Source organism: Gopherus evgoodei, chromosome 10 (assembly GCF_007399415.2).
Source record: "Gopherus evgoodei ecotype Sinaloan lineage chromosome 10, rGopEvg1_v1.p, whole genome shotgun sequence".
NCBI classification, from domain to species: Eukaryota; Metazoa; Chordata; order Testudines; family Testudinidae; genus Gopherus; species Gopherus evgoodei.
The window spans coordinates 76,217,560-76,241,549 of record NC_044331.1 but is presented as its reverse complement, the minus strand read 5'-3'; the positions used below and the strand labels follow the sequence as shown (position 1 = coordinate 76,241,549).

General features: G+C 40.4%; 1 protein-coding gene across 1 annotated transcript in view; it reads right to left on the bottom strand.

Moving 5' to 3' along the window:
- SDK1 (sidekick cell adhesion molecule 1) overlaps positions 1–23,990 on the bottom strand; it is a 657,393-nt gene that overhangs the window by 87,997 nt on the left and 545,406 nt on the right. Inside the window, 6 exon segments of the mRNA XM_030578466.1 lie at positions 6,326–6,424; positions 9,125–9,314; positions 10,156–10,271; positions 16,193–16,430; positions 18,738–18,888; positions 21,746–21,855. Coding sequence (XP_030434326.1) covers positions 6,326–6,424; positions 9,125–9,314; positions 10,156–10,271; positions 16,193–16,430; positions 18,738–18,888; positions 21,746–21,855 — 904 coding nt within the window.

The window sequence follows — 23,990 nt, the reverse complement described above, 5'->3', positions numbered from 1 at the left end:
ACACTCACTATAGTCCAGGGTCGGCAACCTTTCAGAAGTGGTGTGCCGAGTCTTCATTTATTCACTCTAATTTAAGGTTTCGCATGCCGGTAATACATTTTAACGTTTTTACAAGGTCTCTTTCTATAAGTCTATAATATATAACTAAACTATTTTATGTAAAGTAAATAAGGTTTTTTAAATGTTTAAGAAGCTTCATTTGAAATTAAATTAAAATTAAAATGGGTGGTCAGGACCTGGGCAGCGATAATGCCACTGAAAATCAGCTCGCATGCTGCCTTTGGCACACGTGCCATAGTTTGCCTACCCCTGCTGTAGTCTCTACAATTTCACGCTCTCTCCCCATTTCGCTGCAACCTCCGGCTGCTTTCTATAGAGGAGTAATCACATAGATCTCTTCCAGGTGTTCGCTAGCACCCGTTACATTTCTCTGTGACTTCCCAATCAAATGTTTTCATTCTATGAGTATAAAGATGGTTTTCCAAGCTTATAGCCCTGAAATTCATCCTATGATCTGAATGTCAAACTATGTACTTTCTGGCTGCTATATCACTAATAAAGAGGGTGCAATTAGGGCTTAGTTAACAAGTGTGTTGATGACCCATGAGCCAGAAGACAATCCATCTTGCTCCCCCAAAGCTATACTGGTCTGCAGTGCTAACAGGAAAGTTAGACTAACATTTTCACAGTTGGGTGACTAAAACTAGGTACCTAAATAAAAAATGATTTGATTTTCACAGGTCCTGAGCACTCGCAACTCCCAGTGATGTCTCAGAGGTACCCAACTTTGAACTTTCCAGCATTACATTTTTCAGGCAAGTATATGTAATCTATCCCTTTTGACCTATAGTTCCAAGCCTCCCATCCGTCCTGCACTCATCACCATGGTATTTCAGCATCTTTAACACTAGAGCAGTCTGTCTTATTTAAAGTCCAGAGAAAGACAGATCAGTAGGAAGAAGAGGAAGGGATATGTTGTGATCTCTTCTGTTTCTGTACATGTACAGAAAGCAGAATTGAGAGCACAGACACAGGTGACCAGAGTGGGGGAAACAGTAGAAAGAATGCATTGCGGAATTTATACAGTAGCAAGAGCAATGAAGGAAGAGGCAGATAAGACAGCTAAAGAAGTACAACAAGAGAAGATAAGAACAAGTAGTAAAACAGCAAGACTAGGGCGTGGAGGAAAAACATGGACTATTAAGAGAAAAGCAAATTCACTCTATCTAGTTGTTAAAGGGTAAGTATGCTATCAAGGGCAAATTATTGTTGGGCACTTTCCTCCCTGTTCTAATCCCTCTGACCTATAAAATAAAGTTATAAGTATTAGACATGAATGCAAAGAAAAATGCGTATTACCAAATGCTAAGACTAATGATAGACAGATGTACAAATTAATCAAGGAAACAGATTGACATACAGGGAATTATAATAACCGAGTTTTTAGAAGAACAAATTCTTACTACTCCTTAATGCTAGTTTAACTGTTAAGAAGATTAACAAGTAGACTCACTTGTCTCTGACAGCTATACAAATTCCTTCAGTGCAATCTGAAAAAATACAAGCTATCGTCATTCTCTCCCACATTTGCTCTGCTGGCTGGCAGTCAGGGAAAGCATTCCCCTTCTTGGTGGTTATGCAACCAGAGACTCCAACCTTCTTCCCACAGATGTTTCTTCAGAAGTCCAGTGTTCCCTCCCTTCAGTCCTGCTATCACCGTGAGCGGAAGGTGTATACGCTACCACATCTAAAGCCCAACTCACTTTTGTTATCACTAAAGCACCTGAAAGATAGTTGGAATCTGCATCTTTGGTTTCTTGGGTCACTCTCTCCCGTGTCATCCTTTGATGTCCCAGAGTACCCAGGAGACACTCAGTCATGGAAGAGCAATTCTTGTCTTGGTTTTGAGTGCTAGAGAAGCAATATCTGAAGCATGGAGGTCTAAGCCACAGTTGAGCTTGGTTAAGTTAAGCTGAAGTGAAATTAAAATGGTAACATTATTAGGTTGCTGAATTTTAGCAACAAAAGGATGGAAGACTGCTGGAAGAGTTGGGTAAAATCAAACAAGGCAAATCAATAGAGGTAAATGGAAAGTGTTCAAAGTGAAATTAATACATGCCTCAGGGCATTAAGAAGCAATGTAGCAATAATTGCGAAAGGAGCTATAAAAGCTCTTGCAGATGAACAAGGAAGCTCAGAAAGGAACAAAGGATAAGGGAGTCCCAGATATCTGGCAGAGAGGAGAGCTGGAAAGTTTACTGAACAGAGTCAGGGAAATATGAATAAAACTTAAATGCAGAATGAAAAAAATTACACAAGGGTTATGACTACACGGCTTTTTTCATATAAGACACCAGAGGGTCACGGGGGGGAAAAAATAGTAAAAGCTTTAAGAGGTGGCTCAAGTACATCTTCTGGGACAGGAAGATATTCTTCATGAAGAGCAATATTCCAGATGGCCAATCACAGCATCCATGACAGATACAGCAATTTCCTGCAATATCTACACTGAAAATGCTGCAGTGCTTCAGTGAAGACACTACCCAGGTTGATGGGAGAACTTCTCCCATCAGTGTAGGTAATCCACTTCCCCACGAGGTACTAGTTAGGTTGATGGGCGAATACCTAGGGAGAGGTGAATGAAAATTCCCCACATCCAGTTATGCAAAACCCCAAGCTTCCTGAAGCTTTGCCCTGTGGAGAGGATGATTGTCTTTGGATCACCTGTTATGTGAGGCCAAGATCAAAGCTGTATAAAGGGAAGATTGAACTATTTCTGGTGGTTCTGGTTCTGAATCTGATTTTGTAATGAACTTGTAGCTCCGGAAAAAAAACAGTTGTGGGTTTTGAAGGACTGACACCTACCACAGCCTGAGGTTGGAGGTGGGGTGACTTCTTGCAAGCTTTTTAGCATGTGTCTAGCTTCATTTTTGTTAATTTTTCTCTGAATGTTTTAACCTTAAGAATAAATGTGCGTGCCTACAAAGAGCGGTGGTAATTTGTGACTGCAATTACAGTTGTTCATAGCCTCTGGAGAGAAGCAAAGTGCAGATGCTGGCCTGCTCAGGTAGTCTGGCTTGCTGGAAATATCTCAAGTGTAGGCAGGGAGCTGTGCAGCCTGGAAAGCCTCTCAGAAGGGAGAGGAACACAGGTCTCTACCCAAGAGAGGTGATGGCTGAGGAGCCAGGACCCTTGAGTAGGAATACAGATGCAGTGGCCCTGAAGCTGTCTCTGTAACTTGAAGGTGTTTTAGCTTTTTCCTTACTCTTTTCCCACACAGAGCCTGATCCTAAACCCACTACCATTGCCGGGGAGCCTTTCCATTGACTTAAGTGGGTTTTGGATCAGGCCCACAGTGCATAAAAAAAAGTAGATACAGTCTTTAGGAATTTCTTTTTTTTTTAAATGTGCTTACATTTGCACGAGCATCTTTTTGCAAATACTTTTTGCATGTCTGCAATCAGTTTCATATGCCTGTGCTTTCTGAACTGAATACAAGGCAACAGTTTAAACTACCTGTTAAATGTTAGGTCACTGTAACACAACCACTTGATTCCCCAAAGCAAACAGGCAGGAGAATGACTACAGACAGTGAATACTAAAGCATCTTTCAAGCTCGTCACCATACAAAAGCCTTCAGAACCGACAGCACTGCTCACATGGGCTATGATGCATCAGAATGATAAACACTCACTAATTTGTCATAGAACTCAGGAAACGCTGAATGATATCGAGAGGTTACAGCCTGCCTGGTGCAGAAGCCATCCAGATTGTTCATTTTACCACTTTCGCTATTTAAGAGCCAGGGTGTGTGCAAATGCAATATAGGATTAAAATGTGAATTTGCAAACATGGATTACATCCAAATTTTGTTCTAATTCTCAGACGAGTTCTTACACACAGTTTTGCAATAAACTTCAGGTAAATGTTAGACACAAGGATTCCATGAGGAATACTAACCAGGGACTGGAAGGGTGCTGAATGAGCTCTCATTTTCAGTAAATCACTCACAGATATGAAGAGCACATATCCATAGTAATGCATCTTTGTTTAAATAGTATGTAAAGGACCTGTGTCTTGTGGCAAGTGGGTGGAATGCAGAAAAGGAGGAAGAGTAGGGGCCCAGGCAGTTACTTCAACACTCCCAAAAGAGGAGTTAGAAATATCTGCAGCTCTCCATAGTAAAATATTTAAACAAACAAGTGTTTTTTCCCTCTAGGTGCCTGCCAGTGTTACATGCTGCTAATTCCTCTCTGAAATGCTAGAATATGTTTTAATATGGATTACAAAAATGTTAGCTATAAAGGTGTTTGTATGCTCAGAGGGCCACATTAGCAGAGCAGAAACATTGATTCTAAGCCTTTGATTCTAATGTTGCTCTTTGGGGGGGGGGGGGGGGGGGGCTTTTCTCTTTCCAGCACCACTGATAGTTTGCAGGGCACCCTCCAGAACTGTATTAACCTATTTTCACCACCATTTCCAGCTCAGTACACTTGACTGTGATGGTTACAATTGCTTTCTAAAAGTTCACTGCAGTAAGGAGATTGAAAAAACAATACAGGAAAAGAGTAAATTGTAACCTTCATTTTCGAAGTAGTGTTACAGGGCTATGCTGTTTTTCACATATTTTTGAGATACTCTTCTTTTGTTAGAAGGGACCAGAAATACTCTATGTGGGTAATTCTTACCCTTTCATTCTGACATTGCCAACTAATTACTTCCTTCCTTGGATCCTCATGTTATTATTTATCAGGTTTATTGAGATAGTGCATGAGTCAATCAAGAATGGTGCTGCAGTGTGGTAGATGCTGTGTAAACACAGAATAAGAGATAGTCCCTGCCTGTAAGGAGCTTACAGTCTAAACAGATAAGGCAAAGATCAGCAATGAGGCATAGTGTGACAGAGGAGGCACAGTTTATAGAGTGTTTTTTTAAATATTTTCCCAACATTCTTTATCAGTTGGAGTTTTCTGTAGACACATTCTGTGCTTCAAATCCTAGTTTGCTAGTAAATAAGCACATAGGAGGTAGTACTCCTTTATTTAAAAAACAAACAAACCACACACCCAACACCTCAAACTGCAGGATTCTGTCTCTGACAGCTAACTCATGCCAACTTTCATGCAAAGAATTTTTTTCTTGTGTTCAGGAGATCCCTGCAGCAGCTGCCTTCAAATCACATTTTATGACTTTCTTGCTCCTTCAGGTGCCAGGATTTCCTCACTTGAGTACTTTTGGAGGCCGTGAACCTGAACGCTTTCTACAGCTATTGACTCAAGATCTGAACAAAATGTAAAAAAAACCAGCCTGTAATTTAAAGCGACACTGTCAACCTAGTAAAACCCAAACTATGGGTCTACCTTAAAATTCTCCTAATGCTATGGGAAATAATCTCAGAATTCTAAATACAAGACCAAACTTCAGCAATGCCAGGTAACACCAGAGACAGAACAGAGGCAGCAGAGTCTAAAAGAATAGCACAAGATGAGAAGTCAGGGTCTCAATTTCCTCATTTTTAAAATGGGAATTAGCATCCCTACCTACCAGGGCTGGTGGGAGGATTATTAATATTAGTCCAGAGCTTTGAAGACAAAAGTGCTATGTAACTACTCAATACTTTATTATTAGAGGTAGGAATGGATTAATATATTGTAAACATCTTCATACAGATACCATTGTTTTTGTAAAAGTGACTGCTGGTTTGTCCATTGGAAAGCCATCTTGATAGGTCAGGGTAAAGAAAATGTGATAAGATGTTTCACAGATTCTTGTAATTGAGATAGCTACTACTATTGCTCTTGATGAAAAGCTAATTGTGAGTTAACTCCTTGTGACCTGACAGATGGTATTCTCCAAAGAAAAGCGACAAAGCAAAACACAAGAACACACACAACTAAGAGCTTCGGTGGCCCTGGCATCACAAGAGGAAAAAAACAACTCTTCCCCTGCCACAGAGTAGTAGGCAACTCCCCAAATATTCATCCAAAAAGGATACAAAACAGAAAAATAAGAGATATTTTAAATATAGTTCCATGAGATGACATGTGCATCTGATTCATGCAAATGTGTACGCTGGGGATCAAAAGAGTGTTACATTAGTTATACAGACTCTCACTGACCCTTCCAAGCCCCAGCCAGGGGTACCACACTTCTCAGCTGACAGCAATGTAATATTTTAATTTGTTCATCTATGAACTGGCTTGGATGTGCTTTATAGTTCTGAAAGTAAGAGGAAGAATAAGCATATATTCACAGTTCTCCTTCTGTTTTCTCTCTGCCTCTTCCTAACCATTGTGATTGGAAATTTAAATGTTGCCTCTCTTACCCAGAATAATTCCATTGGGTTCCTCTGGTGGTTGCCACACAATTCGTACTGATGTCAGTCTCACTTCAGGGAACACCAGCCTCACAGGAGGTCCTGGGGCTGAAAAGAAGAACAGAAATCACAAAAGTGGATATTATGTACCAAAGGAACTGCTAGTTCCGTGACAGCTGCTTGTTTAAACACTTCTCTGTCTGCTTTATACAGAAGTCAGGCCAAGCAGCATCTAACCAGAACTCCAGAGATGGCTGTGAGCTTATGATGCTGTACATGCACACACTGGTTTTATTGTGAGGAATTCTGTGAAAGGCTGGGTGCCTCTAGCACCACAGAAGAGTAAATATAATACCGCAACCACACACCCTAGAATGCTTTGCTACACCTATAAAAGTGTGTAACGAGGATGCTTTGACAAATGACTTCTGGCCTATGCGAGAATGATCTCATAACAGCATTGCTGGGAATCCCTGTGAGCCAATCAGATTACATACTTCATCTAAGTCACTACATAGCTGATTATATTCTAGGGTGCGAGGCACTGAGCTCTCTTTAAAGATAGAGAGAGAGAATGTGTCAGCTTAATCCCCTTCATGCCTGTTGAAATTGAATAATATCATCTAACTCTGCTGGCAGCCCTAGCTTTGAACTCCCTTCTGATTTTACATATGCATTTTGTATGGGTGTCTAGGCTCGAGAACCTTTGTAAGGTCAGAAGCTCATTATAAGCACAGATGCCTGGCACCCAGGTTGTCCATCTCAGGTGCACAAGGTGAGTTTATGCAAATTCACAAATATGCAGGCTCTGAAATTCTCCGTAAGCACAAATCTCACCTGCACTCTCACTGGTGATACTTTTAATTAAATTGAACTGAAAGAAGACAACATGTTTATGTCAGGAGTTTGGAGATGGAAGAACAATTTGTGTCATCTGCCAACATATATTTTAGGCGGGAATTGTTATAATGAGCTTGTCTTTGACAAACAACCTTAAACGTTTCTCATTACATTTTGGTTTATGGAATTCAGTGAACGCACTATCTCCCTGTAGAGTTTTGCTACAATAATCTGCACTCTGCCTCGTCTCTTAGAAAAAGGCTAAGTTGCCACACAGCTAGTGTGTTAGGAGAATGACTAAAGCAATGATTGGGGGTAATTGCACTCTTCCTCTCTGCAAGGCACATCTTTAGTGCTTTGCTGGAGACTGCAGAAAATATTGTACTAAATCAGAGGTCTGAACATGTTCTCAGTCCAACGTAATTACTTCTATAAAGTTGCTTATGGAAATCAACAGTTATTAATTTCTGTTGGGAGCTTTAGATCCGAAAGGATTTGGGATTTTTATTTTTATTTATTTTTATTAGGATGAATACAAAAAAAGAGTTTTCAACTGCCACGTTCTTTATACTTGCTTATACCCTACTGAAAATGCAGAGAAAATGGTCACCTTTAAGTGTTCGACACCTCTAAAGCTGAAAAATATTTTTACTGTTGACGTACACTTCAGATAAGTTAAAACAGAAACAGGAAGTGGCTCTAATCCTTTCAACATGTCAAACTGCACAGAGGAATCTCTGAGCTCATAGGAAGCATTGGAGGGGATTACAAAGGTAAGCCTATATGGTCACTTTTCAAAGGTCAGCCTCTTATTGACTAGAACAAGCAGATGAATGATTGATAGACTTGTGGGTTGGGTTTAAACAGAAGGTTGCAACTTTGTTAATTTTACCTTGTGGAGGGGCACTTCATTGCCTGCCCCAGCTCTCATGTATGAGGCATTTAATTAATTTGTTCCAGTGAGGGTTCCAGGGCTCTTACCACAAACCAAAAAATAACTTGAGGTACATCCTTCCTCATCTACTCAGGCACTCAGTTCAGTTGTGAAACCTCTTCCCCCTGGTTCTCTGCATAAGCAGGGTGGCATGTCAGAGGACACAAAGGCATGCGAGGGGAACCTCAGTACTCAAAGACTTCGAAGTTCTTCTGCTTCATGAGAACAAGGTGCAGCTGTACAATCCTGGAGGTCTTGCTGACCTCTGGAAGCTGGCTCTTCTCACCTTTACCCCAGGACACCAGCTGCAAGTTGTGACGAGTCAGCAATCTAAACAGTGTTATAAGTAGGGCTCCATGTCTGTCACAGAGGTTGAGGAAGTCACAGATTCTGTGACTTTCTGTGACTTCTGCAGCGTCCAGCATGGCTGAGCCAGGTAGAAGGATGTGGGGGAGAGAAACCCAGCAGCCAGTCAACTGTCCCCATCCCCACTACTCAGCCAATGGCTAAGCAGAGAATTGAAGGGAGGAAATCCCCTCCCTGCTGTGCATGCATTTGGACTTCTCTCATTCCCTGATGCCCAATCAAAGTGCCTTCCCTGGCAGCACAAGGTGTTCTTTTGCAGAACATTCTTACTGGAAGGCCAAACTCCATATCGCCTTCAGACCCAGTCAGGACTAGATTTGTTTATTGTGTCCTATTACAGCATTTCTTGTTTTCGTGCTAAGATGGCAGTATTGTAGAAGTTCATAACTGGGCTGTCAAACTAGCTCTCTGAGGTTTGAATGAGAGAGAAATGAAGTTTTTTGCTTTTGTCAGTTACGGGGGAAAATGTTTTCAGTTTTTGGGCCCAGAACCTCAGCTTGCCCTGAATGCTGTGCTAATTGACACTAGCCAAGGATCAGATTCTTTATGTTTAAAATTGCAAGCAAATCTAGGCTATATTTTAAAGTTTGCATAATGAAAAAAGCTTTTATTTTAAAAAGAAATGCTAGAATGAATGGGAAGAACACTTGAGCGACCCATAAACTCACCATCATCCTTGGTTCTCTCTATGACTGGAGGAAAGTTAGGGACCCCATCTCCAATACGTGTGAATGCCAGCACCTGAATCTCATAAAGAACGTATTTCCTCAAGCTGGCCAGCAGGACACTCTGTGTGTGGTTACCTCTCACTATTTGGGTTTTTAGTTCAGAGTCCAAATCTTTTGCTTTAAACAGAATCTGCAAGAATAAACACAACAGAAAAAGTATGGTTATCAATTATTATCCAAAAGGATTACAAGAAAGATTGTATGTATTTTGGGTTCTTCCTGATCTTAAAATATAAAGCAACAGACTCAACTGGGCTTTTTTGCACAGAGCAAACAGGTAATCCCATAGACCTGAGCACTGGCTGTATATAACTCAGAAGGTAAGCTATGAACTGCTGGACATGTGAAGGGAAATCAGTGATGCTGCATGCTTGAACCTGAGAGATGATGACTTCAGAAGACAGAAGGCATTGTTAGAAAGAACACAACTCTGCTGGATACTTTGCCCTCATCTCTGGTGACTGAACTGCAATGATCTGAGATGATGAGGTGAGTATGAGCAAGCCTGTTCTAGGATCTTGACTGATATCCCTTTCTGTAGTCTCTGCTTCGAGTGGCAGGTGTAAATTCCAATTCAAGGAGACATACCCATGCTAGGTCTGATTGAGTTTGCATGCTTTAAACAGAATGTAGATGTGCGATATGAGCAACAGGAGAAGCTAGCCGCCCCAAGTACAAACCCATCTGAGACACTAGGCATGAAGTTGGGGTACCTAGCCCACTCCTGCTGTTCATGTCACCATGACAACATTCTATTTTTAGCATGCTAGCTTGACCAGAGCGAGTGTAGTTTCTATCTCCAGCTCCAAGCGTAGACATACCCTAAACCAATCAGATCATCCTCCAAAGAAAGAGAATATTTCCTGACCCTTCTCAAAAGAGAAATGGGTAAATTAATATGCATCTGGTAGATAATAACTATCAAATGGAAAAACAGCCTAGCAAATTGTATTAAAACCTCGATTGTGTACCTTGTAGCCCAGAATAAGTCCATTTTGCTCTGGTTCAGGTACTGATGTCCATGTCAGTAGGATCTGGGTGGAGCTTACTGCTTCAGCTGACACATTCTCAGGGGGAGCAGAAGGAACTGCAATCATATGGAATCACAGACATTAGAGACAGGTCTTTCCTATTATGTCACCTACTTCATCACCCTTCCAGCTCAGGATTGTTCCCTACAGAGCATTTGCTTCTGTCTTGTTTAGTTTAGTTTTCAGTCCGTTGCAAGACTTCTCCACAACCTAAAACAGATAAAAGTCAATTTTTCTCTGATATTCACCCTATATTTCCCACTCTTAAATCTCACCCTGTTTTTCTACCCTAATTTCTCACTAATTCTTCCTGCAGACCATGACATTTGTGAACAACCAAAGATTTAAACTATGGATAGTCCATTGCTGGGTGCTCATTTGTTTTATTTTTATAAAATAAAATAATAATAATAATAATAAAGATGGAAATTGGGATTTAAACGCTTAGCATTCTATATACTTTGCAATAATTAGAGTCAAGTTAGCACTGGACTAATGTAAACATCTTTCTCAATATCTCTGTCACACGTTTTATTTCCCTGTGTTGAAAGCCAGAGATCCTTATATATCAGGAATTTATTTGAAGGTGCAAATCTGTTCCAACAAGACGTTTTACATCTGTCCTGCTTCCTATGCTCTCTGAAAGGAAATTATAGCATCTTGTGTAGAATTGGGAATAATTTCAGCCTCTGGATTGAGCCCAGACCTCCCGATTCACTGAGGACTGCTCCAACCTCCAAGCCTTTTGATTAGGGTGTAATGTACAAAATAACAATGTTGTAAATCTGTCACTGAGGAGCTCAGCTTGGATCAGCAGGGTATAAAAGGAAGACATACCTATTTCATTTAAATTATAAAACGTGATTATCGGGCCTTACGAAACTAGAAATATGACTGGAACTAAATTACTGACTCCTCACTGACCTGAAAGCAGAGGGATTCTGCATCCTCTGACTATATTACCTCTCCAGGCATCACAGAAGAACCACACAACCGCAACTTTAACACCATGCAGTTATGCAATTAAATTTGGGAGGCTGCTTTTAAGGGTTCAACAAACAAGATTTTATTTTGTCCCTTTCGTCTTTTTTTCTGTGCATTTCTAATGTCTGAAGGGCATAATCCTTTTAAAAGCATGATACACCTGTCAAGCATCAGAGAACACTCATTTGCCAAGGAAGATAATTTATACAAGCACACGTGGAAAAGAAGGCTTGAATAAGGTTTTGAGTGCATCATCAAGGAAGCGCAACGCCCCTGAAAAAGCCAGCACTCTCTTTGCAGTCCAAACTGAAAGCAGAAGAAAAGCTGTTATGGAGGGCTAGCTCCTGAGGCTGCAAGCAGCAAGAACAGTATAATGAGTATGAGACAAGAATATATATTGGAAAAAAAATTCACCAATCCACATCCCGGTGCACTGAAGGTTAACCGCATATACAGTCATTTCTGAAACCATTTCCCTGTTACCAATTACCTAGGACATGAGAAACACAGCACCGTCACAAGACAATGCAGCAGACTGAAATCAGATTTTTCCCCCCTTTCTATGCTGAAGTGTTTTTTATCTTCTTCTAGATTTATGCCCCACAAGGATATAATTATGTTAAAGGAAAACAGATTGCCAGGAGCCATGAATGTCTTTGGATCGCTGCCATAACTTTATCTGTAGATCTTCACAAAGAGCTACTCCCACATGAATTACTTTGGCGGAAGAGGGAAAGGAACCAGAATAAGTGTAAAGGAAAGCAGCCCTTTTCCAGCCACATTTATTCATATTTTCTCTGCTTTGAATTATCCTTTTTACAAGAGAAGACTTTATTTTTACTAATAATCTTTTGCTTTTTGGTCAGCTGCCATAAGTTCTCCAGAGTTCACAGAAGGTTGCAGCTGAAGTTGTGCTCATAGTGTATGCATGCATCTTTAGGTTGTGTATATGATCACTTATTACTGCTAGCAGGAGTCTAACAATGCAGGAAATTGAGCTTTCTGAAGATTTGCTAGCCCAGCCTCTTGATGCTCTCTCTCACCTCTCAGTAATGGACAAGGCAAATATTTCCCCAATTACCACCTTAGGAATGTAAGCGCAATACCTAAATGGCAACTCTTTTTACATGTCAAGTGCTTACCAAATCTTTAGTTTGTGTCTGTTCTGGAACTCCACTGCAAATGTTTTTTTGATGGTCATGTTTCTATTCCAAGGGGGAATCAGATTCAAGATGATCATTAGACAGGGGATGTGAATGTGTGTGTTTGTGTATTGTGTTTAGTGATAAGGTGATTGAATTTATGGCTGTTTTTCACCGGGTGCCACAACCAGAATACAATGCTGAAAAGTCTCAAAAGTATAAAGTGAAAGACACAAAAAGTTGAAGCTAAATGTTGAGACAATCTACTGTTCTCCATGAGATAGTTAGAAGTAATGCCAGTTGCATGGGGTACTTTGTGTGATTAGACATGGGAAACTACAGAGAATCTACTGGTATTTTTCACTGGACCTTAGCAGAAGCTCATGGTTTTGTAGCTACATTCACCATCACCATAGCCTCATTCTGTCCATTATACCTGGAGTGCCTCACTGTGGTGGGACCATACATCCCTGTCCTGACTCAAACATTCTCATACTGTAAATGCAACAAAGGTTCATAGTTCATCTCTTTATCTGTGTCAGTGACAATCGTTACAATCCATTGGTCTCTATTTTGGATTTTACCAGGAAAGTTCAACTGTCTTAAAAGATGCCACACCATGGAGTGGTCCACTGGTTCCTTGTATTAGCTCACTTAAGTTAACTGAACCAGTCACATTTTGAAAGTAAAAATAAAGCTGATAATTTGTACCTCTTATGTTAGTTAGAGATGATGCTTCCGACCTATGGCTATGGTAAAAATAATAGTGTTGCACCATAAAACCCATTGTCTATAAAGTGAGTTAGACATTATAGGCCAGATCCTCAGCCAGTGTAAATTGATATAGCTCTATCAGCTACGATGAAGCAATGCTTCTTTACACCAACTGAGGATTTGGCCCTATTTCTGCAATAAAGCAATGCTTTATCTCAGCATCTTAACTGCTTCATGAAGGTCCACGTCTGAAACTCTAAGAGCCTGATTCTCCCACAGATATGTGACTGTGCTTGTGCAACAGCTGATTTTGTAAGACAAGTGGCGATGCACATCCACATAATCAGGAAGCACTATGAAGCCCACAAATACTAGGGCAATGGATTGGTGCATTTGAGATGAATTATATGAAAACATGAGGTTATGGATCAAGAAAGAAACATTCGAATCAAGATAGCATGAACACTATCAAGGTCTAGTTAGCATTTCTGTAGTTGAAACACGTAATCCTGAAAACCAATTCCCATCACAATGAGTGGAAAAAGGGTTTGTAAATTGTCATTCTATGATTATATTAAACAGTGAAATTAACTGAATTATTTAAGTTCATTTTGGATGAAAACATTTTGGATCAATAAAATCAATCAATCAATCAATCAATCAATCAATCAATCAATAAAAAAGCCCAAATTCATCTCTCTCCCCTCTTCAACAACCTTTTATTGTATCCAGGATGTGGATCTTCTCTTCATGTTCATCCTTCCTGCTGTCTACTCTTAAGCCATCCCCCAACCTATCCCAGTACTGCTTCTCCATGCTCAGCCTGTTTGGTTGCCTCTAGCCTTCTTTATAATGAAATGCATTAAGACAGATAGCTGCAGTGATATGTAACATTGTTAGCATGTGTGCTCAGCTAACAGTGACATAATCACACATCTTAGAATAAACAGTCATCCAGATGCAATTTTTCTTTTCAATAAAGATCATGGACACATCCAGCTGCACTGACCTATAGGATAACAGGAGTGAGTTTAGTGCCTGAACTCACTTCTCAGGCTGCCATCTTGGGCTGGAAAGCGACAAAGAGTCCTGTTGCACCTTATAGACTAGCAGACATATTGGAGCACGAGCTTTCGTGGGTGAATACTCACTTCGTCAGAGGCATGAAGTGGAAATTTCCAGAGGCAGGTAAAAATATGCAGGCAAGAATCAGTCTAGAGATAATGAAGTTAGTTTAATCAGGGAGGATGAGGCCCTCTTCTAGCACCTCAACTGCTACCCCTCTGATACTTGACACCCTAGGCTAGTGATTAGAGCTCTGCAGGAGAAGTTGAGAAATAGAGGCTCCAATCTTGGCTCTGCCCCTGTGTGGCCTTGGATGAGTCAACTTTGGCCTGACTGTCAAGAGCGCCGAGCACCCAGTTAAAATCAACCTATGTCTCCCCATCTGTAATATAGCATAACAATTCTTACCCACTTTCTACCAGCCTCACAGGAGTGTTGGGAGAATTTTTGTAAGGCATTGTGAGCATATACACCTCTGTATAAAATATTACTATTATGCTCACTCCCTGAAAGAAGTGGCTGATGGGACTTGTGTTTGCCTTGAATGACCGCCCCGCCTCCCTCTCGCTTTAGGTGTACGCTACACACACTTTAGCCCTGCCATGCCCATGAATACAAGGCCTGTCAGGTTAATTTCAGCCTTGATGAAGTTTTTTTTTCAACACAGCAAGTTGCTCCACCAACATTTGTTTTCTTGTTCCACTTAATCTGAAAAGATGCAGCCTAATGTATGATCCTTAACTGTGCACCAAGATGCTTTATTCTAACAGATACAGACACCAAAGAAAAAACAACAAACAAACAAACTAGTCCTTATGGCCCAAATCAGTGCTCAGCATCATTTTGATTCCAGTTTTCATTCTTTCCCCTCTAGAATCTCTTGCCAAATTAATTTTTTTTTTCATACTGCGAGAGAAAATGCTGACATATGCACATGGAACTTTTGATCTTTAACGGCCGATCTGGACCACTATTATCCCAAGGTTTTATGAAATCACTTAAACTCAGTATCTGTTATTTTTCAGAGGAATTGTTTGAACAGCAATAGAGAAAAGAGGAAATGCAATTATCTCCTTATAATGATACGGAGGTCTTCAAAACTATTTTATGCTGGGTCACACTATCTCAAAGTCCATTGCAAACATGTCTTGTTTAAAATACCTCTAGCAATAACATTCCAGTTACTAGGAAAAATCCAACACTTTAACAGAAAGGGGCTCAAAGATTTTGTTTAGCCTTTTACCTTTAGTTAATTCAAAGATTAGTTGCCTGAACCAGTAGACCAAATCATGCAAGGTGCCGAGCATCTGTTGCTTCCATTGGTAGTTTTGGCACATTGTCTATATTTACATATATGCAGATGTGCATACACACACAGCATGTACGGCATTAAGTTTCAGAGCACTCAAGTTTAAATGATTTTGAAGAAAAATAAACATGAGCCTTGCTTAAATACAGGTCACATGCAACAGTAATTCGCTTTTACTATTGAATATTTTATCCAAGTAGGGTCACTCCATCTAATTATTCACCTGCAATAAAATCAAATTACATCAGAGGCATGCAAGCTGAGTCTGAGAAGGAAGCTCTGTTTGAAGTTCCCTAGCTAACAGCTTTGCAAGATCTAGCTTCTGCTGTTGCTACAGAGTTACCAGTTATTTACTGCTGCCTTGATATTGTAGAGATTGCTTTCTTCTGGCAGCTGGAAGTCTCTACACTAGTATAGTAGCTGCATACTCAGAACAGGTGGACAGAACAATTTCTATGTGCTTGTTAGCATGCGCATATGTGGGTTATATTTATGCAGATCTACAGGCACAATTTCGGAAGTTGGCACTGATAGCTCAGATCATTAGTTTCCTCTTTGGTCACTATCTACTCCATTTAAAATCTTTCCCCACAAGCTGCCTGGCTAGCAAATGTGTCTTTTTTGTTTTACCACCAACGGATCCGTAGCCTGCACTTTTAGGTTCAGTAGATCTGCAAGAAAGAGAGGTTGAGGGAAAGGGCTGAACATACTGAAATGCACTGAGCCCATTCGTCACAGAAGCACATATACTCCTGTTACTTACCAGACTCCCGTGTGCAACTTCTCACCACTTCACTCCATGGTCCTGCCCCGATGGCATTGAAGGCCTGAATCTGCAGTTCATATTCTACCCACTCCTCCAGATCCTCAACAGTAAATTCCCTCTCCAGCCGGTCACTGATAATCTTCATGAGCACTGGAGACTGCAGATCCACACGCCACAATTTTATCCTGTAACCCACCGACTCTGGGTTGCCATTATATTGAGCATCCAGGAGAGGCTGGCCATTAGTAAGAGGAGCACAAAATTATTGCACAGAATGGGTGGACTATGCTTTTCAAATCATACGTCATTGCCTTTTGTACTCATATACTTAATAAATAGTGCAAGAAGGTGAGAGAATTTGGGGGGGAGTGGGAGGTTGAGGGTTTATTATATATTTTTTGTTTACCTTTGTTCACCAGTTTTTTATTTATATATATATATATATATATATATATATATATATATATATATATATATATATATATATATATATATATATATATATTTTGCATGTAATTTTTAATTTTTTTTCTATGCCACCCTACCTAAATATTTTACAGCAAATATTCTCTCTGCCCCTCCCACACCTACATACACCCCTCGCTCCATATATTGCAGAACCATGGGATAAATTGTGGAAACTAGTGATAAATTGCAGAGCCATGTGATAAATTTATCATGCACATCAGACTGCTTCACTGGCCCTCTGCCTATTAATCCATCTAACTAGGATTTATTCTAACATTCCAACTCCCTGAGCAGCAGCAGACACTTAAAAGAAAAATTAACTTGCTCCAGAAATTTCATCACCTGCTCCACCCGAGTGTGGATTTCCTCCCCTTAAAACTACATCTGTATGAGCTCAAATATGAGCAAGATTCAAAATTGTTTCAGTAACAGGTTTTGTTGTATATTAACATTTTATAGCTTTAAAGTATTCTATCCTGAGGTCTAGTAGGACTAGAAATGTAAACTTCATTCAGTTGGAAAGAAGTTCCCAAAGGATCACAAAACTCACTCATCGGCCTTGAAGGGCAGCGATATCACATTTTACAATGCTGACATTATGCTGTGTAGAAAAGCTAAACTGGGTCATTTTCAGATGTGTTTTGTGGCTCCCTCTGACCTCTGCACTGTTGGTCTCATGGTAAATACGACGTCTCGCTTTACAGGTTTTAAAAATCCCGCAAAATGCTCTTGAATGAACCAGAGTACAGACCACAGATATAAAGGTGTGATATGCTATTGAAGTGTGACTGCAGGGGTTAGGGATGAGCATGTTACTCATATGTGAAGCCACAAGTGAGTTATGCAGCTCAATGACCAAATTAACTGTACTAGCTTTTCTATACATACTAATGTCCCATTTATAAGTCTGACGTCTCAGCCCTTCAAGGTCTAGACAAGTTCTGGGTGCCACTTGGAAGCTGTAATCTCGCCTTTCCAATGAACTACTGCTCCTATCTAGTCACATTTGTGGGGGAGGGGAGAGCTGCAGCAGGAGGAACTATTTTGGGGTCAGATTTATAATGCAGAAAGGAGACTATTTGAAGGGAGCTAGAATATTAGAGTAAATCCCAGTGAGATATTTTCATGGGCAACTGAGGCAGTCAAAGGTGCATGATAAATTAATTTGTGAATGGCTCTGCAATTAATCATCTGGCTCCACAATTTCTCACATAGCTCTGCAATCGATCACCTGGATACAGTTTCCACCTAAGTGGTGTGTGGGTATATATGGAAATACTCTGCTCTCAGTTACACTGGCATAAAACCAGAGTAACTCTCTAAATATAAAGGGCATTACTCTAGATATATACCCAGTGTAATGCCAAAGCAGCATTTAACTTACTACAATTTTAGTTCATTAACAATTTACCATTACAACATACTTCTGTTTTTTTCCTGTGGACAACTCCTTTCATCTTCTCTTCACCATCATGTGATCAACCTTTTTTTTTTTTTTAATATGATCTCAAAGGGCCTGCTCCTCACTAGGGCAACCAGATGTCCCAATTTTATAGGGACGGTCTCTATTTTGGGGTCTTTTTCTTAGTTAGGAGCCTATTATCCCCCCCCACCCTGATTTTTCACATTTGCTGTCTGGTCACCCTATTCCCAACCTAGCTAACATCTCTTCATATCAGTATCTGCAAGATGATTATATTTTAGTGATCAGAACTCAATAAAGAACTCTGCGGAAAGAAGCAGCAGATGAGCTCAAGTATTCATATTGCCTGTATGTGCCGACTGAAGCTGAGGACATGGAGAACCTCAAAAGCTAAGGCACTAACTTCTCTGGCCTTTTACACAAGGGGTATATTTCCTTTGTAAGCGAGGGCAGTGGGGAATTGAGGTGATTAGTAAAGCACTTAGATAAATCTCAGATTTCAGACAATTTGGGAAAGGGAATATTTTTGCTGTTGCTCTTTGGGTCAAATGCATGAAAAACTAATTCATGAATTTTGGACACATTCTCTGAGGAAATTGACACTTCAAATGTTGACATCTCCCCCAGACTCTCCAATTTACATTAACTCACCATCCATCGGATCCACAAGCTAGTCTCACTGGCAGTGCGTACAGTAACACTCCCTGGTGCAACATCTGGTGGTGCCTGCAGTGTCTGGATGACACGAGAGGGTTGGCTAAGTGGGCTTTGGCCGACAATGTTCACTTGTCTCATCCGGAATCTAAAGCATAAAGAAAGCATAATGGAAACGTATTCCAAAGCAAAGCTAACCTGAAAACTGAACAAATGCTATTTCTTGCCCAGGACTACACCAATATGAAAGAAAACCAGGCCGTCATCAACCTGAGACATAAATGCCATTGCTCATAAATACCCATTAAATTCATCGCCTTGTCCACTACTGCAATAATGGCAAGATCCTCAAAATTTAAACTAATTTAGTGTCCATTAGAAACAGACGGGCAACATAAGGAGATTATGGTAATTATACCAAATCTGAGGAGATTATGCCAGCATTAACTGATTTTCCCTTGAGATGCCTTTGTGTTACATTCAGAAAGGGTGTTACAAATATCAGTATCTGGATATCATAGTGTTCTTACAAATATCAGAAATGCATCAGTTATATTTCCCTTCAATAGTCAATTCAATGAGGGCTGATCTATCTCTGTGGACTGCCTTGTCTCCTTTCCTATACAAGAATGATTAAGTCATTTAATACGGATACACAGCTTAAAAGCCATCCTGTTTGCTCCAAATGATCTCTTCTACAGTAGGAGTCCCTATAAGGGCATGAAAGCCTTTTTCAACTTCATAAGGAATCACAAAAAAGTTAAGACTTGCTGTAGGCTTCAGATACCCACAGGTGACATAAACACAGGAGGGTCTTGCAGTTCCAAATATTTGAGGCTAGCATGTAGCTGTTCAATTTGCTTAGATTGTGGAAATCTGGCTCTAATGATTGGACTTAGATAAGGGTTGAGCTAGACTATGTAGCACCACTTATCTATTTGCTTTGATCACTTTAGGAAGTGCATTAAAGGCAATTCATCAAACAAACATCATCCTTAATTTCACACTCAAACATTGGCAAAGAGTTTAGGAAAGAAGCTCAATTGACGAAGACTGTCTAACTGATAATTAGCACTCATGATTTGTCCCTTCAGCATGCTGTATCTAGAGCTGGCAGGATGATCACTCTGTTTTGCACTCAATTTTTGAGGTTTTGAAATTTGCAAATTTTTTCACGAAAACAGAATTGTGTTGAAATGTCAGAGAGAGACAGAGACTGTGAGTGTGTAGATAGCCTGGCAGTGGGGCACTGGCCAAGGATGTGGGAGACCCAGATTTAAATCCCTACTCTGTCTTAGTCAAAGCAGAGTTTTTTTTTTATCCCAGACCACTCTGCTTCAGGCACGGCAGGGACTTAAATCTAAGTCTTCCACATCCAGGCCAGGACCCTAACCACCAGGCTAAGGAGTGCAAGAGGGTCCCACCCTACGCAGCTCTAGCACTCTCCTGACCATTGATAACCTCAAGGATCTGGTGACAGCTGGGAAATTCATCTCTTTCAATGATCCTATGAAGAGAGCTGAGTGAATATTTACTTTGCAGGCAATCTGGGGAAAAAATGGTTTGGGGCCAAACTGAAAACGATGTTTTTTGAAATTTTTCAGCAAACTGAAAAGCTTGAGTTGAACTTCCATGAAACATTTTGGCAATGTTGAAAAGTCTTAGCCCTGGAAGTTTCTGTTTAGCTTTTCAGGAATGTTGACGAAAGGAAAGGAGGACAAGATTCACAGAGGAGGAGGTTGTGGTACTGCTGCATCCCTTATTAACTTTAGCCTTCAACTGGGATGGGAGAAACCTGGGCTCAGTTCCCCCCTCTACCTAACACAGGGACAGGAATGGAACGTGGATATCCCCCATTCCCAGAGAGGGGCCTAGCCACTGGGCATGGGGAAATTTTGGTAGGAGGCTTTCTCAGTCTCTCCTTTTGAAGCTGCCTCTTTTATATAAACAATTAAAGAGTCATTGGAGCAGGGATATGAACTTGTGCCTCCCACATCCTACATGAGTGCCTTAACTACCAGGCCATGGAATCCTTTTCACTCTTTTTCTTTGGCCCAACGACTATCCACTGTCATCATGAAAGACTACAAAGACATCCTGATAATACAGTTTTTCTCCTAAAATTGCCTTATTAGAAATCACCCACATCTGGAAATAGCTTTTAGAAATTCTTTGCAGGTCCATATGTAACAGATGGAACTGAGTGGCAATATGCTCTTCTAGGGAGGAAGAGTCCAATATGTAGTTTTTTACTAAAATTAAGAAAATTAGTGTACAGGTACTGAACTAGTTACAAACAAGGTGAAGTTCTTACCATATGTATCTTATTGCTTGGCAATTCACAGTATCCTGTGACCCAAGTGACCGGCCTTTCAGTGATGTGAAAGTAGACAGTGTCTGTAGCAAACTGCTTCGCCCTGGCTGCCAGAAGTCCTTGATTACTAAGTCTTTCATTTGAACACTATTTAATATAGGCATTTTCCATTAGGATTGGGCATCCCCATTCTCAGACCTTGTTTATACTAGAAAACTGCACCAGTTTAATTAAATTGGATGCACTAAAATCGGTTTAAACTATACATATATTGATTTATCCTAATTTGGTGAATTCCTGTAAGCAAACCTTTAAACTATAGAAACATCTTTAAACTGATGTTAGTGTGTAGATAGGAGATTGTGACAGTTTAACTAGACCAATTTGTAATCAGTTTTAGTTAAACTTGTGCATCCTTTCTGTATAGACAAGGCCTCAGCCTCTTGATCTAAGAAGTTACTCAGTAGCCCCATTTAGTTGGTCTATTTCCCTTTGCATCATGATTAGTTATTTTACTATGCATAGGTTAACATTTAAATGCGCGAAACTCGTTGTATACTATTATGGGGTGTGAACTTTTGCCTTTCATTCATTTTGCAAACTACAGTCAGCTGCTTATGAATAGAAAAGCTTCTCCATGCTACAGTTTTCTAGGATATTGACATCATATTTAATTACCAGCTCTTCTCACCTGTAATGAGTGTATGGAATGAGGTTTGGTATCTCCAGCATCTGGGCATCAGGTTCATTCTCCACCTCATATAGACTCACCCACTCCTCCTCCTCTCCTAGAACACCAACCTATAGTTGAGAAGTGCAGGAACAAATGTTAACCAGACAACACAATATCCACACTGGTAACGTGTAATTGCTGCAGTGGAAGGGCGGATACCTTTAAATCAAGAGTAACTAGCCAACATTTGTTTTATGTGCTGTGGCACTCAACAATGGTAAATATGAAACAGTGGCACTTCCAGCCTGCCTTATCTACTGCTGGGATTTCACTTTTGATTCATTGGTGAGACCTATTGCAAAGACACATCATAACAACCCAGAGTGAAGAGGGCTAAAGCCATGTTTAATTCATCTGCATGTTAGTCTCTAGAAGTTAAAAGTGCTGGCTAGTGTTATAACAAAAATGAAGAGTTGACTTCATCAGAATAAGTTTCAGTAACTGATGCAGATTAACCAGGTCTGAGTGGAGGCAAAGCAAGGACCCCTCAGTAATGAAGACAGGGAACAAAAGAAGACAAAGAACAAAGGAGCTTTGTGCTGTGCTGAGACCACACTCCTCTATACGCTGCGCTCTGTATTAATTAACCACTGTCTGTGGCCAAGAGCCAGCTCGGCACAGCCCCTCAGCTAGCGTATTGCTAGCAGGGGCAGAACAGACATGGGAATTTAAAGCATTACATTCCACATGCCATCTCCAGGTTAAAACTGAAGTAGGAACAATCAGGACTTAAAAGAGAGACACTAATAGATAAGAAGGGAGACAGGGTCTTTCACTGGGTCTCAGAAGCTGACAGCAACAGTAGGCTGAAGACCAGGCCAGGCCTGATAGAGCAGTAGCAAGGATCTTGGGAGGGAGCTGGAAAAGAGAGTGAGGAGGATGAGTTATTAGCTTGGTGACTCAGGAGTGCAGCAGAAAGGGTCTCAGATAGAGCCCTCAAATATAGTCTTACACCCACTAACACCACACTGTAACTCTGTATTCCACTTACCTTTCTGTGCCGCTTTAAACGAGGGAAGTGAGCACTCTTTATGGCAACAGACTCTGGACAGCTACTGTGTACTAGTGTACATTGTCTATCATGTGGCCCCATCACTGTAGTATCTAGCACTGCTAACTATTTAAAACATAAATAAATTTCTATCTCATTCTCTCTTTCTTCCTATAGGAGAAGTAGCTTGATTAATTTATAGATTTTTTGTTTGTTTGGGTATGAGTTGGTGTATTGTGTGTCTATGATCTTGTGTATGGAGAAATTGAGAGAAAATTGAACTGAAGAAATGAGTTTAGCACTTGATTCAGAAAATGGTTGGTTTTGTCATCATTCTGGCAGACAACAGCTTTCATGGAGAGTCATGGTCACGGATGGAGAGGAGGTCTCTCAGATACCTAGGGCCAGTCCCAAGGATGTCAATGATAACTTCACAGAAAAGAACTAGAAACTTCTTACAGAAAAAATAAAGTCTGGGAAATTCTGAACACTCTCTGCGAAGATCCCAATTCTTTACATTACAAAGATTTTTGCAAAGTACCAGGGCACAGAAGCATAGAGAAGGCATCGGAAGTCATATCTCCACTCTGAAAATGAGCAGCCCCAGACTGAGCCCAATGAATAAATATCTGATAAAAAATAAGTTTTCTTTAACAACTCCAAATGGGGAGGGTGCTGAATGTTTAGGACAAAAGCAGAGAATACTTTCTATAAGGCGTTTTTGATTAATTTTGTAGGAAATCTTTGGCAAATGGTTATTTTTGCAAGGCTCCTGGCTCTTAATGATATCACCTCAAAGTGCCGCAGTAAGTATTTAGTAACAATCCACAATGTTTCAAAGACAGCAAAATTTCTTTTTCTGTCTTCTGCAGTGATTTAGTCTCTTTTTTTTTTAAATCTTAAGAACTATAATAGCCCTTTGGAATATTTATTGCACAGCAAAGCACACCACAGGTTTCAATCCATATGCAGCAGCAGGCAGGTCATTAATACACATTAAGGACCACATGGTTCAACCACAGAGGCCCATGAGGCTTAGTAAACAATTGACACTGAATCAAGCTTGAGAGGTGTCCAATTCCCTGCCTGTATTGCAGGTATGCATTTACCAGCTGGCTGTGAAACTGGAGACATTAAGGATCTTTCACTGATTGGATAACAGTGATGGTTCTGTGTGTTTAAGATCTTGGCAAGACTTAGAAAGGATGTCCC